Source organism: Brachycentrus maculatus, unplaced genomic scaffold (genome assembly GCF_059751285.1).
Source record: "Brachycentrus maculatus isolate JH-2025_06_01 unplaced genomic scaffold, ASM5975128v1 h1tg000311l, whole genome shotgun sequence".
Taxonomy (NCBI): domain Eukaryota; kingdom Metazoa; phylum Arthropoda; class Insecta; order Trichoptera; family Brachycentridae; genus Brachycentrus; species Brachycentrus maculatus.
This window is the reverse complement of record NW_028281061.1, coordinates 563,585-583,583: the sequence shown is the minus strand read 5'-3', so window position 1 is coordinate 583,583 and position 19,999 is coordinate 563,585. Positions and strand designations below refer to the sequence as shown.

General features: G+C 35.2%; 2 protein-coding genes across 2 annotated transcripts; both read right to left on the bottom strand.

Moving 5' to 3' along the window:
* Nucleotides 1-2,124: 2,124 nt before the first annotated feature.
* LOC148304574 (chitin deacetylase 8-like) lies at nt 2,125-8,506 on the bottom strand. The gene is made up of 6 exons (XM_088268046.1): nt 8,293-8,506; nt 7,392-7,704; nt 5,912-6,179; nt 4,111-4,297; nt 3,287-3,421; nt 2,125-2,290 (listed from the first exon to the last, which is right to left on the bottom strand). Exons 1-6 carry the CDS (start codon nt 8,464-8,466, stop codon nt 2,213-2,215), a joined length of 1,155 nt encoding a protein of 384 aa, XP_088124172.1. The 5' UTR covers nt 8,467-8,506; the 3' UTR covers nt 2,125-2,212.
* A 3,545-nt stretch (nt 8,507-12,051) lies between these two features.
* On the bottom strand, nt 12,052-18,410 carry LOC148304573 (chitin deacetylase 8-like). The gene is made up of 6 exons (XM_088268067.1): nt 18,250-18,410; nt 16,526-16,826; nt 15,149-15,410; nt 14,010-14,190; nt 13,081-13,215; nt 12,052-12,500 (listed from the first exon to the last, which is right to left on the bottom strand). Exons 1-6 carry the CDS (start codon nt 18,403-18,405, stop codon nt 12,423-12,425), a joined length of 1,113 nt encoding a protein of 370 aa, XP_088124193.1. The 5' UTR covers nt 18,406-18,410; the 3' UTR covers nt 12,052-12,422.
* Between the last annotated feature and the right edge of the window lie 1,589 nt (nt 18,411-19,999).

Sequence of the window (19,999 nt, the reverse complement as noted above, 5' to 3'; positions counted from 1 at the left end):
TTTTTTGACTAAGTAGATTCTACTTAGTCCAAAAATGCATCAAAAACGTACTGCAAAAAAAATGTCCTTTACTGTGTTTTAAGTTTGGATAGCCGTGCTACTAATAGGGTGAATTTCGGATACTCGCCTGTCTTAATTTCCAATATATAATACCATAGCTATGGAAAAAAGAGCTTCTCTTTGCTTTCAAAATTTGGCCCTGTAACAAAAATTCTACGCCATCATCTTCCCTTGTATCCTACCCCCATTCTTCAAACCCTCATACGCACCCGGTGGTGCATAGGGCACTGCATCATATACATGCAGTGTTATCTTGATCGTTAACACATAAGGAAAGGTTATTAGCCCTCAGCTTCAGGTACCAGTCCTGGGGAATATTGAATAAATATATTAGAGTGAAAGAATCACTTATATTTATTTGACCCCTCCTGGGAATTGAACCCGGGACCTCCGGTACGGTAGCCGACCGTGCTGACTATTACACTACGGAAGCGGACAAACATCCTACCCCTATACAGATATAATAATCATATTCTCTAGTAAATAACCATCGCTCCCATAGACGCTAGACCGCTTTGAAGTCAGGGAGTCATAAGTCGCTTTGAAATCATAAGGAAAATTATCGGTACACCAAAACTAAAGATCCAAAAAACATACAAAGAAGTTATTAAAAATTAAACAGTAAAACAATAAAAATTATTTTATTACAGACAAGTTAAAAATTACATTAATTAAAAAATATATATAAATACTATAAAGTTACTTTTTGGGGTGAAAATTATTTAACGCGACGCCTGAGCTTGTTGGCTTTTACTAATTTCAGCGATATCAGGTCTAATATAGCTTCTCTTATTTCTTGATCAAAATTGCTAAGCCGAGGTTCACAAATCCTTTTAATGAACCTACAGTTGATGGAGCACCATCTGAACAAATTCCTACACATAACTCCCATGATATTTCCAATTGTTCTAAGTATGATGATATAGAATCAAAGATATATTAACTGCTGTTGTGAGGTGAGCGCACACAGCTTAACTTTGCAAGGGTGCTGCCATCTAGCCATTATATTTACAACTCAAATCGCACAATAAATGAGCCAATATTCAATTTTGGTTTTCATAATTTCGCAAAGCACTTGCAATAAGCTCGGCGAGCACCGGTTAAGAACCACTGCACTAGACTATAGGTTCCCAAACTGGGCAATATCGCCCACTTGTGGGCGGAGAAAGAAAGTTGGCAGGCAACACTGGCGATGTGAGGAGTCACATGGGCAATAACAGATTATTACAAAAATAATGTTGTGTAAAAAATGTAAGTCCTATTTAGTTGAACGTGGATTTAGGTGCAGTCGTATTTACTAAAAAGAGAATGACTACAAATAGATTAATGGGGAGATGTAAAGACGCTTTTAACAAAAATACAGCCAAATATTAATAAATTCATAGTTTGCGGTATGAATTCAGAGGTAATTTTGAATTATCAGGCCTATTCTTCTCATTAAATGTAGAAATCAATTTTCCTTTTTTGTTTGAAATATAAAATTTAAAAAAAATAAAACCCTTATCCGTACCCCAATGGTGCATAGGGTACTGCGTCAAATAAACGCAGTGTTATCTTGATCGTTTACACATGAAGGAAAGGTGATCAGCCCTCCGCTTCAGGTACCAGTCCAGGGTAATATTGAATAAATATGACAGTGAAAAAATCACTAATATTTATTTCACCACCCTTGGGAATCGAACCCGGGACCTCCAGAACGGTAGCCGAGCGTGCTGACCATTACACTACGGAGGCGGACGAAATAAGTTAGAGTTAATTAGTTAGAATAATTAAACCATATGTTTTTTTTTGCCTCCATCATAATAATACTATGTCGATATGGTGTAGTGCTCTATGCTCTATTAGGTGAGGAGAAGAATGAAAAGCAGTATAAGATATCATATAAATTAAGATTATCAAAAAAAACGCTTTGCTCTTTTGACAGTGAGTTATAAAATATATTTTTTTAAAATGTAGCTTTTTTATATTCCTTTTATTTTTATTTTTGGATGCTGCCATGATATTCAAAATGGCGAAACATAATATACGCAATATGACAAATGTTAAAAAAAAATACAGTTATAATACATGCAAAGTTAACGTTTATTCAAAAAATGTACATCAGTGGTCAAATATTGATGAAAATTTTGTTTTCAAATTATTGGAAAAAAAATCAAGCACCCAAAGGATTGCCAAGCCATGGATAATTCTTAGGGCAAACCGATTCGCAGACGGTCATCCATCGACTTTCCTGAAAATTGATTAATTATTAGTGGGAAGTTTTTATTTCTTCGTACAGTTTGTAAATATGTGTATGTAGTTATGTTATAAATAATAATTGCAAGTCAAGGAAGTTTTCACAAGAAAACCCTCTCAAAACGGTACTTAGTCATTCAAATCAATATTGTGTCTTTCGAAATAGAAATGTTTTTTAAACAATATTGTCTTAAAAAGGTACTGTGCCTTTTAAAATGATACTATGTCTTACAGATCAATATTGTGTCTTTCGAAATAGAACTGTGTATTTTGAAAGAATATTGTGTCTTTAAAAGGTACCGTGCCTTTCAAAATGATTCTGAGTCTTTCAAAATGATACCAAACTTTTGAAACAGCACAGTGTCAAAGCGCAATGTATTTATTTTAAGATAAAACAGACTTATTAATTTTTAAATTAATTGATCTGTTAATATTTTATCAAAACGGTATTATGCCATTTAAAACCGTAGGTACTCGGCTGTCCAAACTCAAAACACAGTAAGGGACAATTTTTTTGTAGTATGTTTTTTTTTGCATTTTTGGACTAAGTAGATTCTACTTAGTCCAAAAATGCAAAAAAACGTACTACAAAAAAAATGTCCCTTACTGTGTTTTAAAATTGGACAGCCGTACTGGGTCTTTCAAAACGGTATTGTGACTTTCAAAACAGTATTGTGTCATTCGAAATGGTATAACCCTTACTGGTCCAATGCCGAATCTCATTCGACATCGATTTTTTGCTCTTAGGTCCCATGTCGGATGTTATTCAAATTTTTTTCATCATTAGTATTATTTATTTAAATTAGAAGGTTACATTTTTGTCACTCGTATCTATTACAACAGTATGTGGAGCAGAGGACAAAATATCGTTTTTCCAATTGGAATGTAACTGTGAATGTAAATGTAGATTTTTTTTTTTTAATTTTGGGGGACCGGAAAGGGAAAATCGTCTTCTGAGAATCATAAAAATTATGACTAATATTATACTTACGTCTCCTTTCCGCAACTCGCAGGATTTTGGCTCACAGGTTGGGGTGTATGTGGTCCTGCAAGATGTAGAGTTAGGCTTCATCTGCGACACTGGGATGGGGTTCCTCACCCAGTCGATGACCTCAGATCCCGACACCTGAAATGTTATCATTTGAACTATCGAGTTTTTTTGTGATTTGCCGTATATTGCTATCTATACGTACCGAGAACATCAAAAACCATGTTTTATCAACACGAAATTCCTTTTTTAATTATTGTAAATTACAAAACTGGGGTCAATAAAACCACCATAAGGTGATTGCCAGAATGCCATGAAATTTTGACACTTATCGTTTCAAGGTTGGTTATATCCAGAAATCATATGGTTCATACGATTGATAATAAATCCATTGTAATATGGAGAAGAAATACTGAGAAAGTACAGACTTTTAGGTGGATAGCAATATATTAAATAAAACTTTACTTTCAAAAGCATTGAAGCCGCGGAATCGGAGAGAACATGGCATAGTTTGCATTATGTAAAAATGGACGCTAAACTTTATTTGATTTAGGAGATCAGGGCTGTCCAAAAAATTTTAAAAAATTTTATATAACAGGACCAAATTAGTAATTACCCTTTTATCACTAAGGTTTATTAATTTTAGCCGCTTCATTATGTAATCATAATCTAACTCAACAATGGGTATATTTAGTTTAAAATTAATGTATCTAAGGATATAGGTGTTGTACTCTCTCTACGCTGTCAGCGTGTATAGCGTAATGAGGAGACCAGACTGTGGAGCCGTAATATGTTGATTGATAATATGACAATCAATGGTCTCTTACCAAAAACACATCGGGTAAGGTTTGCAGATAGTCTAGGAACTCGATGAAAGCTGGTAGACGGTTCGGGTTCACAGAAGCTTCGAGCCATGCGGAATGGGCATAGAAACCAAATGGAGCCCGATTCCCCTCGTAATGTTGGTTGAACTCTCCAATCATCCAGTTTTTTATTCCTTCTTTGTCTTTTGGGCTGAAATAATTGTATAGTATTACAAAACGTAGAACAAATGTAAAGAAAACATGTCATAAAACTATTTCAAATACTTTAAAGTCAGGTCAGGTCAGGAGTCGGAATAATATCCTAATAATATTTTTTGTAAAGGTATTTATTTCAACATAGATGAAAAAGAATATAGAAGTCAGGGTGTATACAGGGCTTTAGACTTGGCGTAGGCTGGTTTAAGTGATCACTTTATACAGGTGTAACATTTATCATTCTACTCGTGATTGACAACCACACTACACAAATTTTTGGAATTCATATATTTATTATAAATCTCATGACGCTTTACGTTTGAGTTCATGAGAGACATCTGTAGTTAGTTAAAGCTTTTATTAGCAGATATCTTTTTATTTATATATATGCAAGATCATAACAGGATTATTTTACACACTGGGAGACCCCTGAAAACATTATTTTAAATTTGGTTGAAGTGATCACTTTATACATGTGTAACAGTTATTATTCTTATCATGATTGACAACCACACTACAAATTTTTTTTGAATATGTATGCAACTAGATGTCTTTATACTTCTTCAACTATGTATCATCATCAAACCCTTATCCGCACCCCAATGGTGCATAGGGCACTGCATGATATAAACGCAGTGTTATCTTGATCATTAACACATCAAGGAAAGGTGATCAACCCTCCGCTTCAGGTACCAGTCCAAGGTAATATTGAATAAATATTACAGTGAAAAAATCACTTATATTTATTTGATCCCCCCTGGGAATCGAAAGTAAGCCCATACTCACTCTGCTACTGCTTTAAACCTTTATTCGCACCCTAATGGTGCATAGGGTACTGCATCATATAAACGCAGTGTTATCTTGATCGTTAACACATGAAGGAAAGGTGTGATCAACCCTCCGCTTCATTTACCAGTCCAGGGCAATATTGAATAAATATTACAGTGAAAAAATCACTTATATTTATTAGACCCCCCCTGGGAATGGAGGTGGACCAAATCTATATATAAATATCAACATATATGGCCGACTAAGTATTGCACCCACCACTTAGTCAAGCTGGAATAAAGAGTTATTATTATTATTATTATTATATCTATCTCAAAAATGTAAAAATAAAGCCTGAGTGAAGAAACCCATATTGGTGGATAAAATCTATATATAAACATCAACATAACTTTCTCAAAAATGTAAAAATAAAGCCTGAGTGAAGAAACCCATAATGGTGGATAAAATCTATATATAAACATCAACATAACTTTCTCAAAAATGTAAAAATAACGCCTGAGTGAAGAAACCCATATTGGTGGACAAAATCTATATATAAACATCAACATAACTTTCTCAAAAATGTAAAAATAACGCCTGAGTGAAGAAACCCATATTTGGTGGACAAAATCTATATATATAAACATCAACATAACTTTCTCAGAAATGTAAAAATAACGCCTGAGTGAAGAAACCCATATTTGGTGGACAAAATCTATATATATAAACATCAACATAACTTTCTCAGAAATGTAAAAATAACGCCCAAGTGATGAAACCCATATTTGTAAACAAGGATTTGGATGTGCCTTAAATTTTGCGGTATTTATTTGACACTTACATATTGACGCAGGCGTCCACCATAGAGCAGACTATGCCGGCTTCGTCGGACCAACTTATCATGGGGAAAACCCACACGCCAGATATAGACTCGTCAGGGCAGGGAGGAATGACGCACTCCTGGGCGCTCTTGTAGTCTGTGGTGTAGGGCCACATGCCGCTGCCTTCAAACTTCTGAGTGGTCCATGACAAGTCGTAAAGGATACCGCTCTCCTTCATCATTTTGAACTGGTTGTTTCCGGCCAACTGCAGGAACGGCATGCGGAGCCCTAACAAAAATCGGAAACCGCATATATAATATTTAAATTTAATTTTTTTTTAATACTTTTAACATTTTAATGTTTTTTTTTTAAATAATTAACCGATTAGGCTCACAGAAATTACGTACGAAATTTTAAATTTTTGTAAAAAATAAAAACACAAAATTTTCTTGGACACCCTGGACTAGTCCCTGAGCGCAGGAGTGATCAGCTTGCCTTCATGTAATTAACGATCAAGATAACATCAATACGATACAGTACCCTATGCACCAATGCGTGCAGATAAGAGTTAGAAGAAGAATATTTGACCAGTAACTGGTCACTGTTCAAAGAAAAGAAAAGTGGAAAAAAACTATATAGTTTTATTAAATGGTATAAGTGCAGTTCTATCAATAAAAGTCAGTACAAACTTAATAAGATAACAATATATGTGGAGGTCCTCATCAAAAAGTTACATTTCCAATATTGCACAAAAAAAAATCCTCTAAATGCAAATCTGTTCTGCTTACTGTGTTCTATCAAAATCTTAGTTAAAATGTGACAAAACATGACCAATCCTGTGTTAAACCAATATGAAATCAATAAATCGTACCAAAACGTGACAATTTTACAAGCTAGAATTCCTGATTACTTCTAATCATTTATAATGGAAATGTAACATTTTGGTGAGGACTTCCACAAATAATATCAAGCAATGTTTTACTCCAATATGGGATACACCTAGCGCCTGACATATCGCTCACTCCTTTAAACAACGTCATATATCAAAAATTTTCAATTTTCAGTTGTGCATGTTTTCAAAATGCCCGGAAAATGTACTATATCCCAGCAAAAGCGGCATATTTTTAACTTAATATTTACCCGCTACAGGGCAGAAAGTGTTGTTTTTGCATTTTGAAGAAAAGGTATTGTTTAATTATTTTTTTAAATATACTAAATATTGTTCAAATGGAGAAAAAACCTTCAGGTTTTACCTAAAAATATCTGTTGCACAGTAAAAAGTTCATTAAGTGGCTTGATATTTATTTTTATTACATTTTATCATATTCTTAAACTTTAAAAACGATCTCCTGAAAAATCAAGTTTTTTGATTGATGTTGAAAGGAGTGAGCGATATAAGGAAACTATAAGCGAGGCATTGAGCAAAATAATGAATGTTTATAATAATATGGCGATAAATTTCAAATACACATGCGAAAGAAGATAAGTTCAAATACCAACCTTTCATATCTTCCTCAGGAATGTGGGCGAACTTGCTGATGAGTTTCTTTTCGTCATGGAACTCCCGCAGAAGGGTCTCGATGGTGGCGTTCTGCCAGTAGGTGGTCATCGCCAGATGCGAGATAGAGTGGAGGCTGATCTCCATGCCCTGGGCGTGCAGCTCTTGCACGAGGTTGAAGTCGGTGTACTCGTGGGAGACGAAGAAGGTGGAGGATGCCGGACAGCCGTTTGGGTTCACCCGATTGTACAACGACCGGCGGTAGTGCTCCATGTTTATGACATTCACGTCATCGTCGAATGTAACAAGCACAAACTGAAATCCAAATGATCTTTCTAGACTCGTACAGTTTTTAATAAGATGAAATATATATTCTGTAACGACAGCCTCAATCTGAAGCTTAAGGTAAAGCATGGTTAGGTGTTATGTCCTGTTAGTACATCTTTACGGAGTAGAATTGTGGACCCTCAAAGTCAGCACTAAGAACCGACTATATGCATTCGAAATGCGGATACATTGTAGAATGCTACGCATTCCATGGACCGATATGTTCAGCAACGAAAATTTGCTCCCAATACCAAGAGCAGTTGCTGACTGTTATCAAGGTCCGAAAGGTGTCCTATCTGGGGTATGTGCTGAGAGGAGAGAAGAATTTCATATGGACAATGGGGTATTCTCATAAATTTCATTAATTGATTCAGCAGTCACTTTGTGGTATTACCATATCTATTCATTTTTAATTTAAGTTTTACTTTGTAAATACCACTATTTCTTAAAATATATTCTGACACGTATTTCGATGCATTCCGCATCATTTTCAAACACCGTAATGTTTCGTAACAGGGTGTTGTATACAAGTTTTCAAATCATTTGAAAATTTGCAAATGATAACTGAAAACATACCTGAGGTGCTTCAGCAGCAGTCAATTTGCCCGGAATTTCATAGTTGGAGCATCTGCAGTCTGGTAGCGCGCACTTTGCAGGGTCACAAGTGCTAGCCACCCTCTCGTTCTTCTCCGGCCCTGGCATGGCCACCACACCGAGGCCAACCATCGTCAGCAATACCAGGATCTTCATGTCGAATGGATAGCTGTTGGCTGCTCACGATACGATGCTCTTAGCTGAATCTCTGAACGTCATTTTATACCAATTTTTTTGCCGGATCCCCTATCAATTTCTAGATCTTTACCCGACGTCAAGGAATGCATAGTACGTTAATGTTCTAGACATACGTAATCACCAGTGGCGTGCCTAGGCCAGTAAGGCAAGCCCATTATTTTTCACATTCGTGAATACATGATGTACCTATAATTTCTTCACCTCATATCATTCCCAGTATCGTAAGCACCCAGAAAGTGTTATAAATATAAACAATGCATTGTAATCATTGTAAAAATATGCATCCATGTAACTTTTGTAAGGGATAGCCATCACCTTGAAATAAACAAAACGTTCACTATAATAAAATATCTTCCTCAGATATCGACCATCACCCATAAGTACCATCACCATAAAATGGCATGCATAGTGTTTAACCTTTTAACCGCGTTAACTTTGTTCCTGAGAGACGCCCGTGCGCGGCAGTATTTCGCCGTTTTTTAAATGATTACTTTTATCATGTATTTAGTTAAGAAACGATTTATTTTCCTAAACAAAAACGTTCAATGGGATTCATTGTGCCTTTTTGGTACTCTATAATACACTTGTGTCACATTATTCTTGAAATATATCGTAATATAAACAAATTAGATCGTAACATAAATAAATCAAAGCACGCATCGTGTGTCACTCTTACCCACTGGCGATGCGTAGCGTCGAGAGTGAGACAGATATAGGGCATGATTATGGCGCGGACTAATTACCGACCGCAAGAAAAATCAGGGATCTGTTGTTTTATTTATCCTTGTGATGTTACAAATTATTAGTCAGATATTTCAACAGATGTCATAAGGCCGAGGATTGACGTATTATTTTATCCAAAGTTCCACACCATGAAAAAATCCCTCTAAGTTGAACTGAGGTTGGAAACTTGGAGCAATGTAAAAACACAAACGCTTATGTCAGCCGCGTATGGGGCATGTTTTGTTAAAACACATACGGTTATGCGAGCCGCGTGGATCCGGTTAATAATAATCATCGGAATCCATAATAACAACTCCATAATGTGGAGTTGTTGGGCAAGCCGGGCTTTTGGGCTTCTAGGGAAGGTCCGCCACTGGTAACACGTACATTAGTGATTTGAATTATTAGTAACATCTCTTTTTAATTAGCCTTATCTTTCTCAAACATTGCGTATTATCTGGTTAAAGATCTATTCTTTAATGCATCATTTAGTCCTTCAAAAGCAAATAGTCTTGTCTCAATTTTTGATCAGTGTAAAAAAAATTATTATTTTGTGACGTAGTTAGCTATCAAATTATTTTCAATAATTTCTTTTAACCCTCGAACTGTTAGAATTAAAGTGATTATTTTAACCCTTACCACTCCTTTATCGAGTGTGGCGAGACATCGTATTTATTACGCTAACTCTGAGTTTCTAAAATAATGAAATTTTAAAATCTATTTTTGTCTATTTTGTTAAATCGATTCAGTAAATTGATGCTTGGTTATCAAATAATAATTGATGAGTAATTAATACCTAGGAATATTATTATTAACAAAAAATAACAATTATTTACTTCTTGTTTTTTGTTAATAATAACATTAAAATAAAAAACTAGCGCATTTCAAATATTTTACATTTAAAATTTAAGTTAAACTTTCTTTTGTTTTCGTACCTAATTAAAAATATCAAATAATACAACTAAATAATTACTTTTCTAATTAAAATTTGTGATGTCAATTGTAACATTATAAAATTTAATTAGAAAAAGTAATTATTCTATTGTGTTATTTGGCAGTTACCTAGTGAAAGGATGTTTCTGCCAGTGTCAAGTCTTATTTTTATTTACAAACAAAAAGAAGAGAAAAAAAAACACATTTTAAATGTGTTTTGCTCTAGCATTTTAGAGATTATGACCACAAAGAATTAGGATCAGAGAAAAATGTGGATACTTAGGGCGTAGGGAATTGAATTCCTGCCTGTATTATAAGTTTATTAGGAAGTTCCCCTTCTCTGTAAGAACAACGGCTACGTTTAGACCGGATATAGACACTTAACCAAGATGTCTTTTTGATTCACAATATATTTATTTTTAATAAGAACATGTTACAATTATAAAACTAATATTGATAAGTCTCTATCGCAAGATCCTGCGAGTTTCATGGCGTGATCAGGTCACCAACCTAAAGGTCCTCTGACGGATGAATACCAATAAGGAACTCCTACCAACCATCAAGCAGAGAAAGCTGATGTACTTTGGACACGTCATGAGAAATGAAAAATATCGTCTTCTCCACCTAATCATACAAGGAAAGATTGAGGGGCGAAGAACTCAAGTACGCCGAAGGACATCATGGCTGAAAAACCTACGAAAATGGTTTGGCAGAAGCACCAAATCTCTGTTCCGAGCTGCAGCATCAAAAGTGAAGATAGCCATGATGATTGCCGATCTTCGTTAGAAGAGGCACAGAAAGAAGAAGAATTGATAACAGGAAAATTTCGGCGAAGAGTATTTATTTACATCTAGGTCCTTGATAGTACGGTCAAAAATCTTGCTGGATATCCGGTATTAGACCACTCTTCGTTTCACCCTACATAGTACTGACTACGAAATTTTGGATAGATATATTCAGCTTTTTTTTCATGTGGAACGGCGTTCCGGCACCTTTTATCACAGATATTTTTTAAATTTAATTTTCAAAATCAATACAAAACAATGTTTGCGTTTACATAATTACAATCTATATTCATATAATTCGTTAAAATGATAAAATATGGTAAATGATTTTTGCACATATTTTTTTTTGTAAAAAGCTTGACATGAAGTGAGTCCCAGGACCTTGTTTGTCTGTAAAAAAAGCCCTGGATATATTTAAATAGGCCTTTTTACTTTTAAAATAGGCGATTTTATGTCCATATTTCAAATATGATGTCTTTTCGAGTCTCTTTAAACTTAAGGTCCTATGTACCTACTAATATTTTGGACCTGACGCGCCAATAGAAGGGTATTCCATACCATGTCCCCAACATCAAAGGCACACTCATTACTTAAAATACAGACATAAGTGCCAGGCCCTGTAAGTGCATCTTACATCGTATTATATGTAACATGTACCTAAGGCACATTCTTTTTAAATGAAAGATAATTGATAATTGTATCCATCAAGATAAGACCAACGTTTAATTGAAATGAGTTATTAGCAAATAAAACGAAATGTACTTTGCTATTTTTAATTGTTATCAATTAAAGGCGATCCGGGCAGAAAATTTTGATTGGTACAATTTCATTATATAATTAATATACATAATAGGTAAAGTTGTCTAGTTTATACATATACCATACATACCGAAAGAAGAAAAAAGAGTAAAAATCATAGAAAAAAAATCAATGTATCAACATTCATTTATAATGCATAACAGTAATTTGGAATTTGCTACATCCCTTGCATGCACTTACTACTCAGTACTATGCATAGAGAGGTATGCGGAAGGGGGCAAAAAGGTATTAAGTATTTCGCAAACAAAATAAAGAAACAATAAATAGTTAATAATAAATTTTATTTTGATTTTTGATATTCGGAATTTATTTTTTTACAAGGAAAACTATGCACCATGGTATTATTTTATTTTAGTTAGTAAAATTATTGATAATCAATTTATTTTAACTTGAGATAAAGCGTCTATCATTTTATACCCAAGAAGACGGAAATCTGATGTATATTTATGCTATGTTGTTGGTTTCCTTTCACAAGCTAGTCGTTATTTGATTTAGATTTTTGAAAGTATGGCCAACGGTGGTGTCTTCAGTTGAGAAATTTGTGAGGTATATAAAAAATAGGGTGAATAATCCAGTGTCAATCATTGATAATGTTGAAACTCCGGTTAAAAATAATGAGGTCAGTTTTATATATTAGGCTGATGTATGCATACATCATTCGCCAAGCGGGTTGCCTAGCCATGGGTACGTCCGAGGGCAAATAGATCCACAAATGGTCATCCATCGAGTTGCCTAAAACCATAATGTAATATTAAACATATGATTTAAAAATGGATAGATCAAATTAAGTCAGCAGCAGGCACCTCGGTGGTTAGAGCGCTATGTGCAGCGCAGCAAGAGTCATTGCTTTCACAAGAGTCACAACTCTCAGTAATGAGGAATAAGACGAAGAAGAGAAGAGATTTAAAAATTGTAATTAAAATGTTGCCATAAAAAAACGGTGCTGTACCATTTTAAATGGTAGGTACTGAATCTTATAATACGTTATTGTGCCTTTTAGAATGTTAAATTGCCTTCTGAGAATCCTACATATCGTAGTCATACAGGAGAAAGTGACCAAGTGAATTTATTACAAAAACGTGATCATTGACTATTTGATATTTTACTAGCTTAATATTGCCCTGAAAATTTCCCTAAGGATTTTAAACTTGGAAGTATAATATATTGACTTGTTAAAAATGACTAACTGCATTGTTCTTTAATTTCTTGCCAAGCAAAAGTTACTCAAATAGCCCTCCTGAACATTTTACGTTTTGTTAGTTGGTCATTTTCTCCTGTACGACTACGATATGATGAATAATAATATACTTACGTCTCCTTTCCGCAACTCGCAGGCTTTTGGCTCACAGGTTGGGGTGTATGTGGTCCTGCAAGATGTAGAATTAGGCTTCATCTGCGACACTGGGATGGGGTTTCTCACCCAGTCGATGACCTCAGATCCCGATACCTGAAATATTTGAATGATGGAGCCTTTTTGTGAATTGTCCATCTTTACGTAACAAAAGCATCGAAAAACAATGTTGTATCAACACACTTCAACAAGTCGTTTTGTGAATTATCATGTAACAAAAACATCATAAAACATGTTCTATCTATACGCAAAATTCTTTTTATCCATTGTTTTATAAATAACAAACATGGGGTTAATAAAACTACTGTGAAGCCAGAATGCCATGAAATTTTGACTTTTCTGTTCACAGCGATTCATTGCTGATACATATAGTTTTGAGAGGGAAAATGCATAAGTATACGGATACAGCATTTTTTAATGTATATGTATGAGCGTATGAATGCATGTTTATGTTTATAGATATATCTTTGATTTAACTTCTTTTTATTTTTCTTCAAACCCTTATCCGCACTCGATGGTGCATAGGGCAATGCATCAAATAAACGCAATGTTATCTTGATCGCTGACACATGAAGGAAAGTTGATCAGCCCTCCACTTCAGGTACCAGTCCAGGGTAATATTAATATTAGGGTGGAAAATCACTTATATTTATTTGACCCTAACTCTGGGAATCGAACACGGGAACTCCAGAACGGTAGCTGAGCGTGCTGACTACACGGAGGCGGAGGTTCATGTTACATGAACCTTAGAGGCTTAGACACTCCACCTCAAGGTTTAGAATAAAGATAAATAAATCATTTGAATATCTTCGACTGATTTAAGTCAGCTTAAGATTTAATAATTTTGCTGCGGACCTGATAAAACTAAATTAAAATTAAAATTGACTTACCAAAAATACATCTGGTAGTGTTTGCAGATAGTCCAAAAACTCAACGAACGCTTCAAAGACGTTTTCTATAGCCAAGAGCCAAGAATAACCGGGACTGAAGCTGAAGGGGGCTCGATTCCCCTCGTAATGTTTGTTGAACTCTCTGATCATCCAATTTTTTATTCCTTCTACATCTGTTGGGCTTTAAGAGCAACAAAAATTGAAAATAATGTAGAATCATTTATATTATAATAATGTAAAGATGTGGTCAATCACAGAAAGTAGATAACCTATTGACTAAGTAGTGTAGATAGATAGCTGTGACCAGGGGCGTGTATTCCATATAGACAGAAAAGCAGTGCCTATCCTAACTTACCTGCGTGACATATAAATACGCAATCAGTACCTACCCTACATTACTAAGTAGTTCCTAGCTTACCTTACTACCTACCTCTACTGCCTACCATAGTAAATAGTACCTAGCTTACCTTTCTACCTACCTTTACTGCCTACCCTAGTAAGTAGTATCTAGCTTATCTTACTAACTATCTCTAATGCCTACCCCAATTAATTCTTTGAGCATGTCACTGGCTGTGACTTAGTTACATTCTCATTATGTACAGAATTATTTTGTTTCATACTTAGTCTAAGTCTAAGTTGCCCATTATTAAAAAGTAAGTATCTATTTAGAAAACTAGCTATTTAGACAAAGTTAAAAGTGGCATGATGATTACTAATACCAGCGTAGGTGGAGTGGCAAAAGAAGAAGACACACACACACTGAATGGATTGAATGTAGCCGAAATGCAATCTCTTAGAAGAATCTGCAGCAAAAAATTGAATGATCTCTCATTCGATCTCTGTTCGAATAGTGAAATACGGAAAGAATGCACAGCTGAGATAAGGGATTATCGATAAAATTAAGACATGTGTGTTGAGATGGTTTGGATATGTGGAGCAGATGAGTGAGGAAAGAACAGTAAAACAAATTTATGAGACGAATAAAAGGGAACAAAAGCGGAGGAAGACCAAGGCAAGTTCGACATGATTGAGTATTTAAAATACTCAAAAGTGGTTGGGTCAGGAGTCGGAGAAGATGGTATGAGAAGATGCATGAATGCGGAAGAGGCGAGATTGTTTGCAAACGATAAACGACTTACACGTCGACACAAGCATCCGGCTTAACGCAGGGAACATCTGAATCATCAGTCCAGGTTATCAAGGGAATGATCCACACGCCGGGGAAAGAATCGTTTGGGCAGCCCTCCATGCATTCCTGTACGCTCTGGTACTCCAAGGAGTATGGCCACATTCCTGTGCCTTGGTGCCTTGACAGCCACGTGAAGTCATAGAGTACTTTGCGTTCCGTCATCATTTGAAACTGGTTGTTCCCAGCTAACCGAAGAAAAGGAATCCGGAGTCCTGGTAAGAAAACATAATTTGATATTCAAGATTTTGAGTGTATCCAAATACTGGTTCATAAATCTGGATTATCTCAAATAATAGGAGTTATTTTTCATTTTATTTTTGACATCTCAACATAGATTAAGAAGAATATGGAAGTCTGGGCATTTACGGGCCTGACAATCTGGAATGGTACCGTAGAACGGGGCTACTTGAACTTTGATGTGTTACTTAAGCCTAATACAAAAAAAGCTTTAAATCTGTATTTGGTCTACAATAATGAACGTATCGACATGATTCATTGTTTCCCTGACAGGTGACACTTGTTACAATACTTCGATCGATATCACTCTAATTATTTTTATATCCTAGACTGTTTCATTCATTCCACAAAGACTATATGATAGACACTAATTTGAATTTAAATTTGCTGACTTTTTTAAACGGATCTATGTAGCTTCTTCTTTTAAACTTATAACTTATATAGTACATAATTATTTAATTTTATAATGGTTTATATGTATAACTTTTTTAATTTTAAATATTTTTTCTGTCAAAATCAAATATTTGTAATTTATATAAGCACTTTTATTCTATTTATATTTTTTTATTTGTATTCTTTCCAGTACCCTTTATTAAAACCTTAAATAAAACGTATACACACTGGCCATACTTTTGTGGAATCTTTTTTTGTTGTTTTAATATAATAAAATATTTTATGTAATATTTCCCTGATCCTGGCATTTCTGATTCTATCTCGAAGACTCTTGCCTGTTATGGTTCTAAGAATCTTCATTTCTGACACTCTAAGCGCGTTTTTTGTGGCAGCGGTGTCTGCTCTGCTTTCGATTCCATACGTCATGATGGGTCGGACTCAAGTTTTTCAGATCTTGATTTTGTTGCCGATCTTCATCTCAGGGTTTTTCCATATGGCATTTTTCAGGTATCCTGAAATGGCTGCAGCTTTATTCACTTGCCCCATCACTTCGCATCGCAGGTCCACACCCAGGTATTTAAATTTTTCCACCTGCTCTACCAAGACGCCAATGTAATTATATTTTATTGTGAAATGCAACAAAAAAAAACAGTAAAAAACAGCCCTGATTATGATTATGATTATTATTTGACGTTACCTTTTAAATCTTCTTGAGAAATGTTAGCAAATTTGCTTATTAGCTTCATTTGCCCCCCGAATTCATCCATGAGAGTCTCGAGAGAAGCGTCCCCCAAGTAGGAGTTGGTAATGGACCGCAAGGCAATCTCCATCCCCTGGGAGTGCAGCTCGTGGACCAGGCTGTAGTCGGTGAGCTCGTGGCTGACGAGGAAGGTGGACGATGCCGGGCATCCGTTTGGGTTCACCCGGTTGTACAGAGACTGGCGATACATGTCAATGTTGATCATGTTCACTGCCTTTTCGAAGGAAATCAACACGAACTGAAATTTTACAATCCCACTGTTATTATTTATTCTTTTCTGAACCCTGTAGCTACTTTATTATTATATATATTTATTATTAGTATAATTATTATTATTTTTTTTTATATCTCATCAAAGATGAAGAAGAATCCATATTCTTCCTTATGGATTTCCATAAGTCTGGTCATTTACGGGGCAGACGACTCAGCCCCGTAAATGCACAGACTTCCATATTCTTCTTCAACTTTGATGAGATGTCAAAAAATAGTATGAAAATAAGTCCTGTAATTGGAGATAATAAGTATTTGGACACACTCAAAATGTTGTAAATACTTTATTATTATTTATTTAGTTATCCGCCTCCGTAGTGTAATGGTCAGCACGCTCGGCTACCGTTCTGGAGGTCCCGGGTTCGATTCCCAAGGGGGGTAAAAAAAAATATAAGTAATTTTTTCACTGTAATATTTATTCAATAATACCATGGACTAGTACCTGAAGCGGAGGGCTGATCACCTTTCCTTCATGTGTAAAACAATCATGATAACACTGCGTTTATAAGACACAGTGCCCTATGCACCATTGGGGTGCGGATAAGGGTTTTATTATTATATTAAATTATTATTTAGTTATTTGTCCACTTCTGTGGTGTAATGGTTAGCGTGTATAGCTACCGTGCTGGAGGTCCCGAGTTTAATTCCATTTGAGTGTGTGCATATACTTGTTCACAAATCTGGATTATTTCCAATTGTAAGACTAATTTTTCATACTAATTTACAAAATATTATTGGTGAATCTTACACGTGCGTAAAGTGATCACTCAAACCAGTCTATGACGGCCGTAAGCCCCGTAAATGCCCCCCAGACTTTCACATTCTTCTTCATCTTTGTTAAGTCGAAAAAAAAAAGTGTTTTGACTTATTATTTTTTGACATCTCAACATAGATGAAGAAGAATATGTAAGTCTAGGTATTTACGAGGCTTATGATCATCATAGGCTGGTTTAAATGATCACTTTACACACGTGTAACTTTCACCAATTCTACCCATGATTAACAACCACACTACTCTTTTTTTTTTTAATTACCTAACCTCCAAGTGACTCTGAAATCTAGCTACGGCTTATGCAACACTGTTTATCATGTCCCTACTCAGGCTTCAACTTTATAAGTTTCATAGCCTATGCCTACTTGTGAGTGGATTTACTCTTTATATTTAAAGTTACTATAATTTCATATAATTCATGAGTGAAAATTTCAAATTCTTGGAAGTACTATATATATGATCCAATTTCGAAACATTGTACAATAATCACCAGAGTTTTCACTAGAGACATCTATTGGTTAGATGAAGAAGCAGAAACTCTTATATTTATTTATTGTGTTATAATTCGTTCAGCATCTGAAAGGCCTTTAAATTTGATGGAAATTAAATGAAAATCTACCTGAGGGGCCTCAGCCGCAGTCAGTCCTCCAGGAATTTCAAAGTTGGAACATCTGCAGTCTGGCAGCAAGCACCTTTCAGGATCACAAGGAACCGCAACCCTCTCAGCGTTCTCCAACCCTGGTATGGCCACGACACTTAGGCTTACCATTGTCATCAATATCAAAAGTTTCATTGCAAATCGACTGCAGTTCACTTTGAAATGTCTTAAACTGTTAATGTGCACTGAAGACTAAGTCAAAATTTAATATACATATGATATAAATATCAAAATACTAATCAATCAATTTCCTGTTATTGAGTGTATTGCGAAAATGTGATACATCAGTAAGCAATTACGAACATCACTCATTTATTAATACTTGTTTTTTTCATATCTTACTATCTAATTTTAAACGCATTGTTTTGTTCCTGGAAAAGGTAATAAGCCAATTTTTTTTAATGTTTCAAATGTACGTATCCCGGTTATTGTTATTTCAAGCATTTCAATACTGGTTTACTACTACTACTACTACTACCCATTACTACTACTACTACTACTACTACCATCACTCCGTTTCTCGGGGTAGTGGTTTCAACACCACTCTGTCTTTGCAAATAATTTTCTCCTCTTCTAAATTCACGCATTTCCTCATACGCACCCGCTGGTTATTCTGACACCTGACCGCTTTAAAGTATTTGACTTACTTGATCATGACAAGTTTTCCTATGTCTTCCTCTGCCCCTATTCCCAACTACATTTGCCTCGTAAATTTGTTTTACTGTTCTTTCCTCACTTATTTGTTCCACATGCCAAGACCATCTTAACACACCTTTCTTAATTTTTATCAATAATGCTTAACTCATCCGTGCATTCTTTCATTTTATCACCATTTGAAAATTTCTTATTTCCAAAAAATTTATTAATGTTTTGAGTCAAAAAAGGAATTGTAAAATAAACACTTTTATATCAGTTATTGTATGGGATATATTTTAAAGTTCCTATATCAATTGCCATACTAGAAAAATCCAGTGTCTGATAGAATAAATAATAATAAATTGTTAAAATTATAAACGGCTATCACAATACACCAAAAAGTTACATTTCCAATATTGCACAAAAAATCCTTTAAATGCAAATCTGTTCTGTTTACTGTATTCTATCGAAATCTTAATTAAAGTTGCGACAAAATGTGACCAATCCTGTATTAAACCAATATGAAATCATTAAATCGCACCAAAACGTAACAATTTTACACAAGCTAGAATTCCTTCTTCTTCTGTTTGTAGATCCTAGGGATCTGTTTGTGCCTCCGCATGTCGCTCTTGGGATGTCGACTCCCAGCTGTCTTTCCATCTTTTCGGAGGTCTGCCTGGGGGTCTGCGTCCTTCAGGGTTGCCTTGGAGGGCGATACGTGGAAGTCTGTCTTCTGACATTCTGTTTATATGTTCCTTCCAGTATCGGCTTTGTTGTCGTCCCCACCTCACGATATCCTCCGTGAATATCCTCCTCTAGAATTCCTGATTACTTAAAATCATTTATAATGGAAACGTAACGTTTTGGTGAGGACCTCCACAATTGTGTCAATCTATTTAGTATCAGGTATGTTCCAGTTGTCCATGATCTCCTTCAGCCTATCCACTCCTGGTTGGTTACAGAGATTATGAAGAGGATCTTGTTTCATGCGCTTCAGCCACTGCGCTGTCAGAGGATATTTCTTCTCATCTAGAGGAACCAGGAGCTCAGCAGAGGAAAGAGTAGCGAGGCAGCA

Excerpts from the sequence above, each read along its gene's own strand:
- LOC148304574 (XM_088268046.1), bottom strand. The coding sequence starts at position 8,466 with ATGAAGATCCTGGTATTGCTGACGATGGTTGGCCTCGGTGTGGTGGCC. Across the intron at positions 7,705-8,292 it reads CTGCTGCTGAAGCACCTCAG|TTTGTGCTTGTTACATTCGA; the intron begins GTATGTTTTCAG and ends TTTGGATTTCAG. Across the intron at positions 2,291-3,286 it reads GCGAGTTGCGGAAAGGAGAC|GAAAGTCGATGGATGACCGT; the intron begins GTAAGTATAATA and ends ATCAATTTTCAG.
- LOC148304573 (XM_088268067.1), bottom strand. The coding sequence starts at position 18,405 with ATGACAATGGTAAGCCTAAGTGTCGTGGCCATACCAGGGTTGGAGAAC. Across the intron at positions 16,827-18,249 it reads CTGCGGCTGAGGCCCCTCAG|TTCGTGTTGATTTCCTTCGA; the intron begins GTAGATTTTCAT and ends GTAAAATTTCAG. Across the intron at positions 12,501-13,080 it reads GCGAGTTGCGGAAAGGAGAC|GCAACTCGATGGATGACCAT; the intron begins GTAAGTATATTA and ends TTATGGTTTTAG.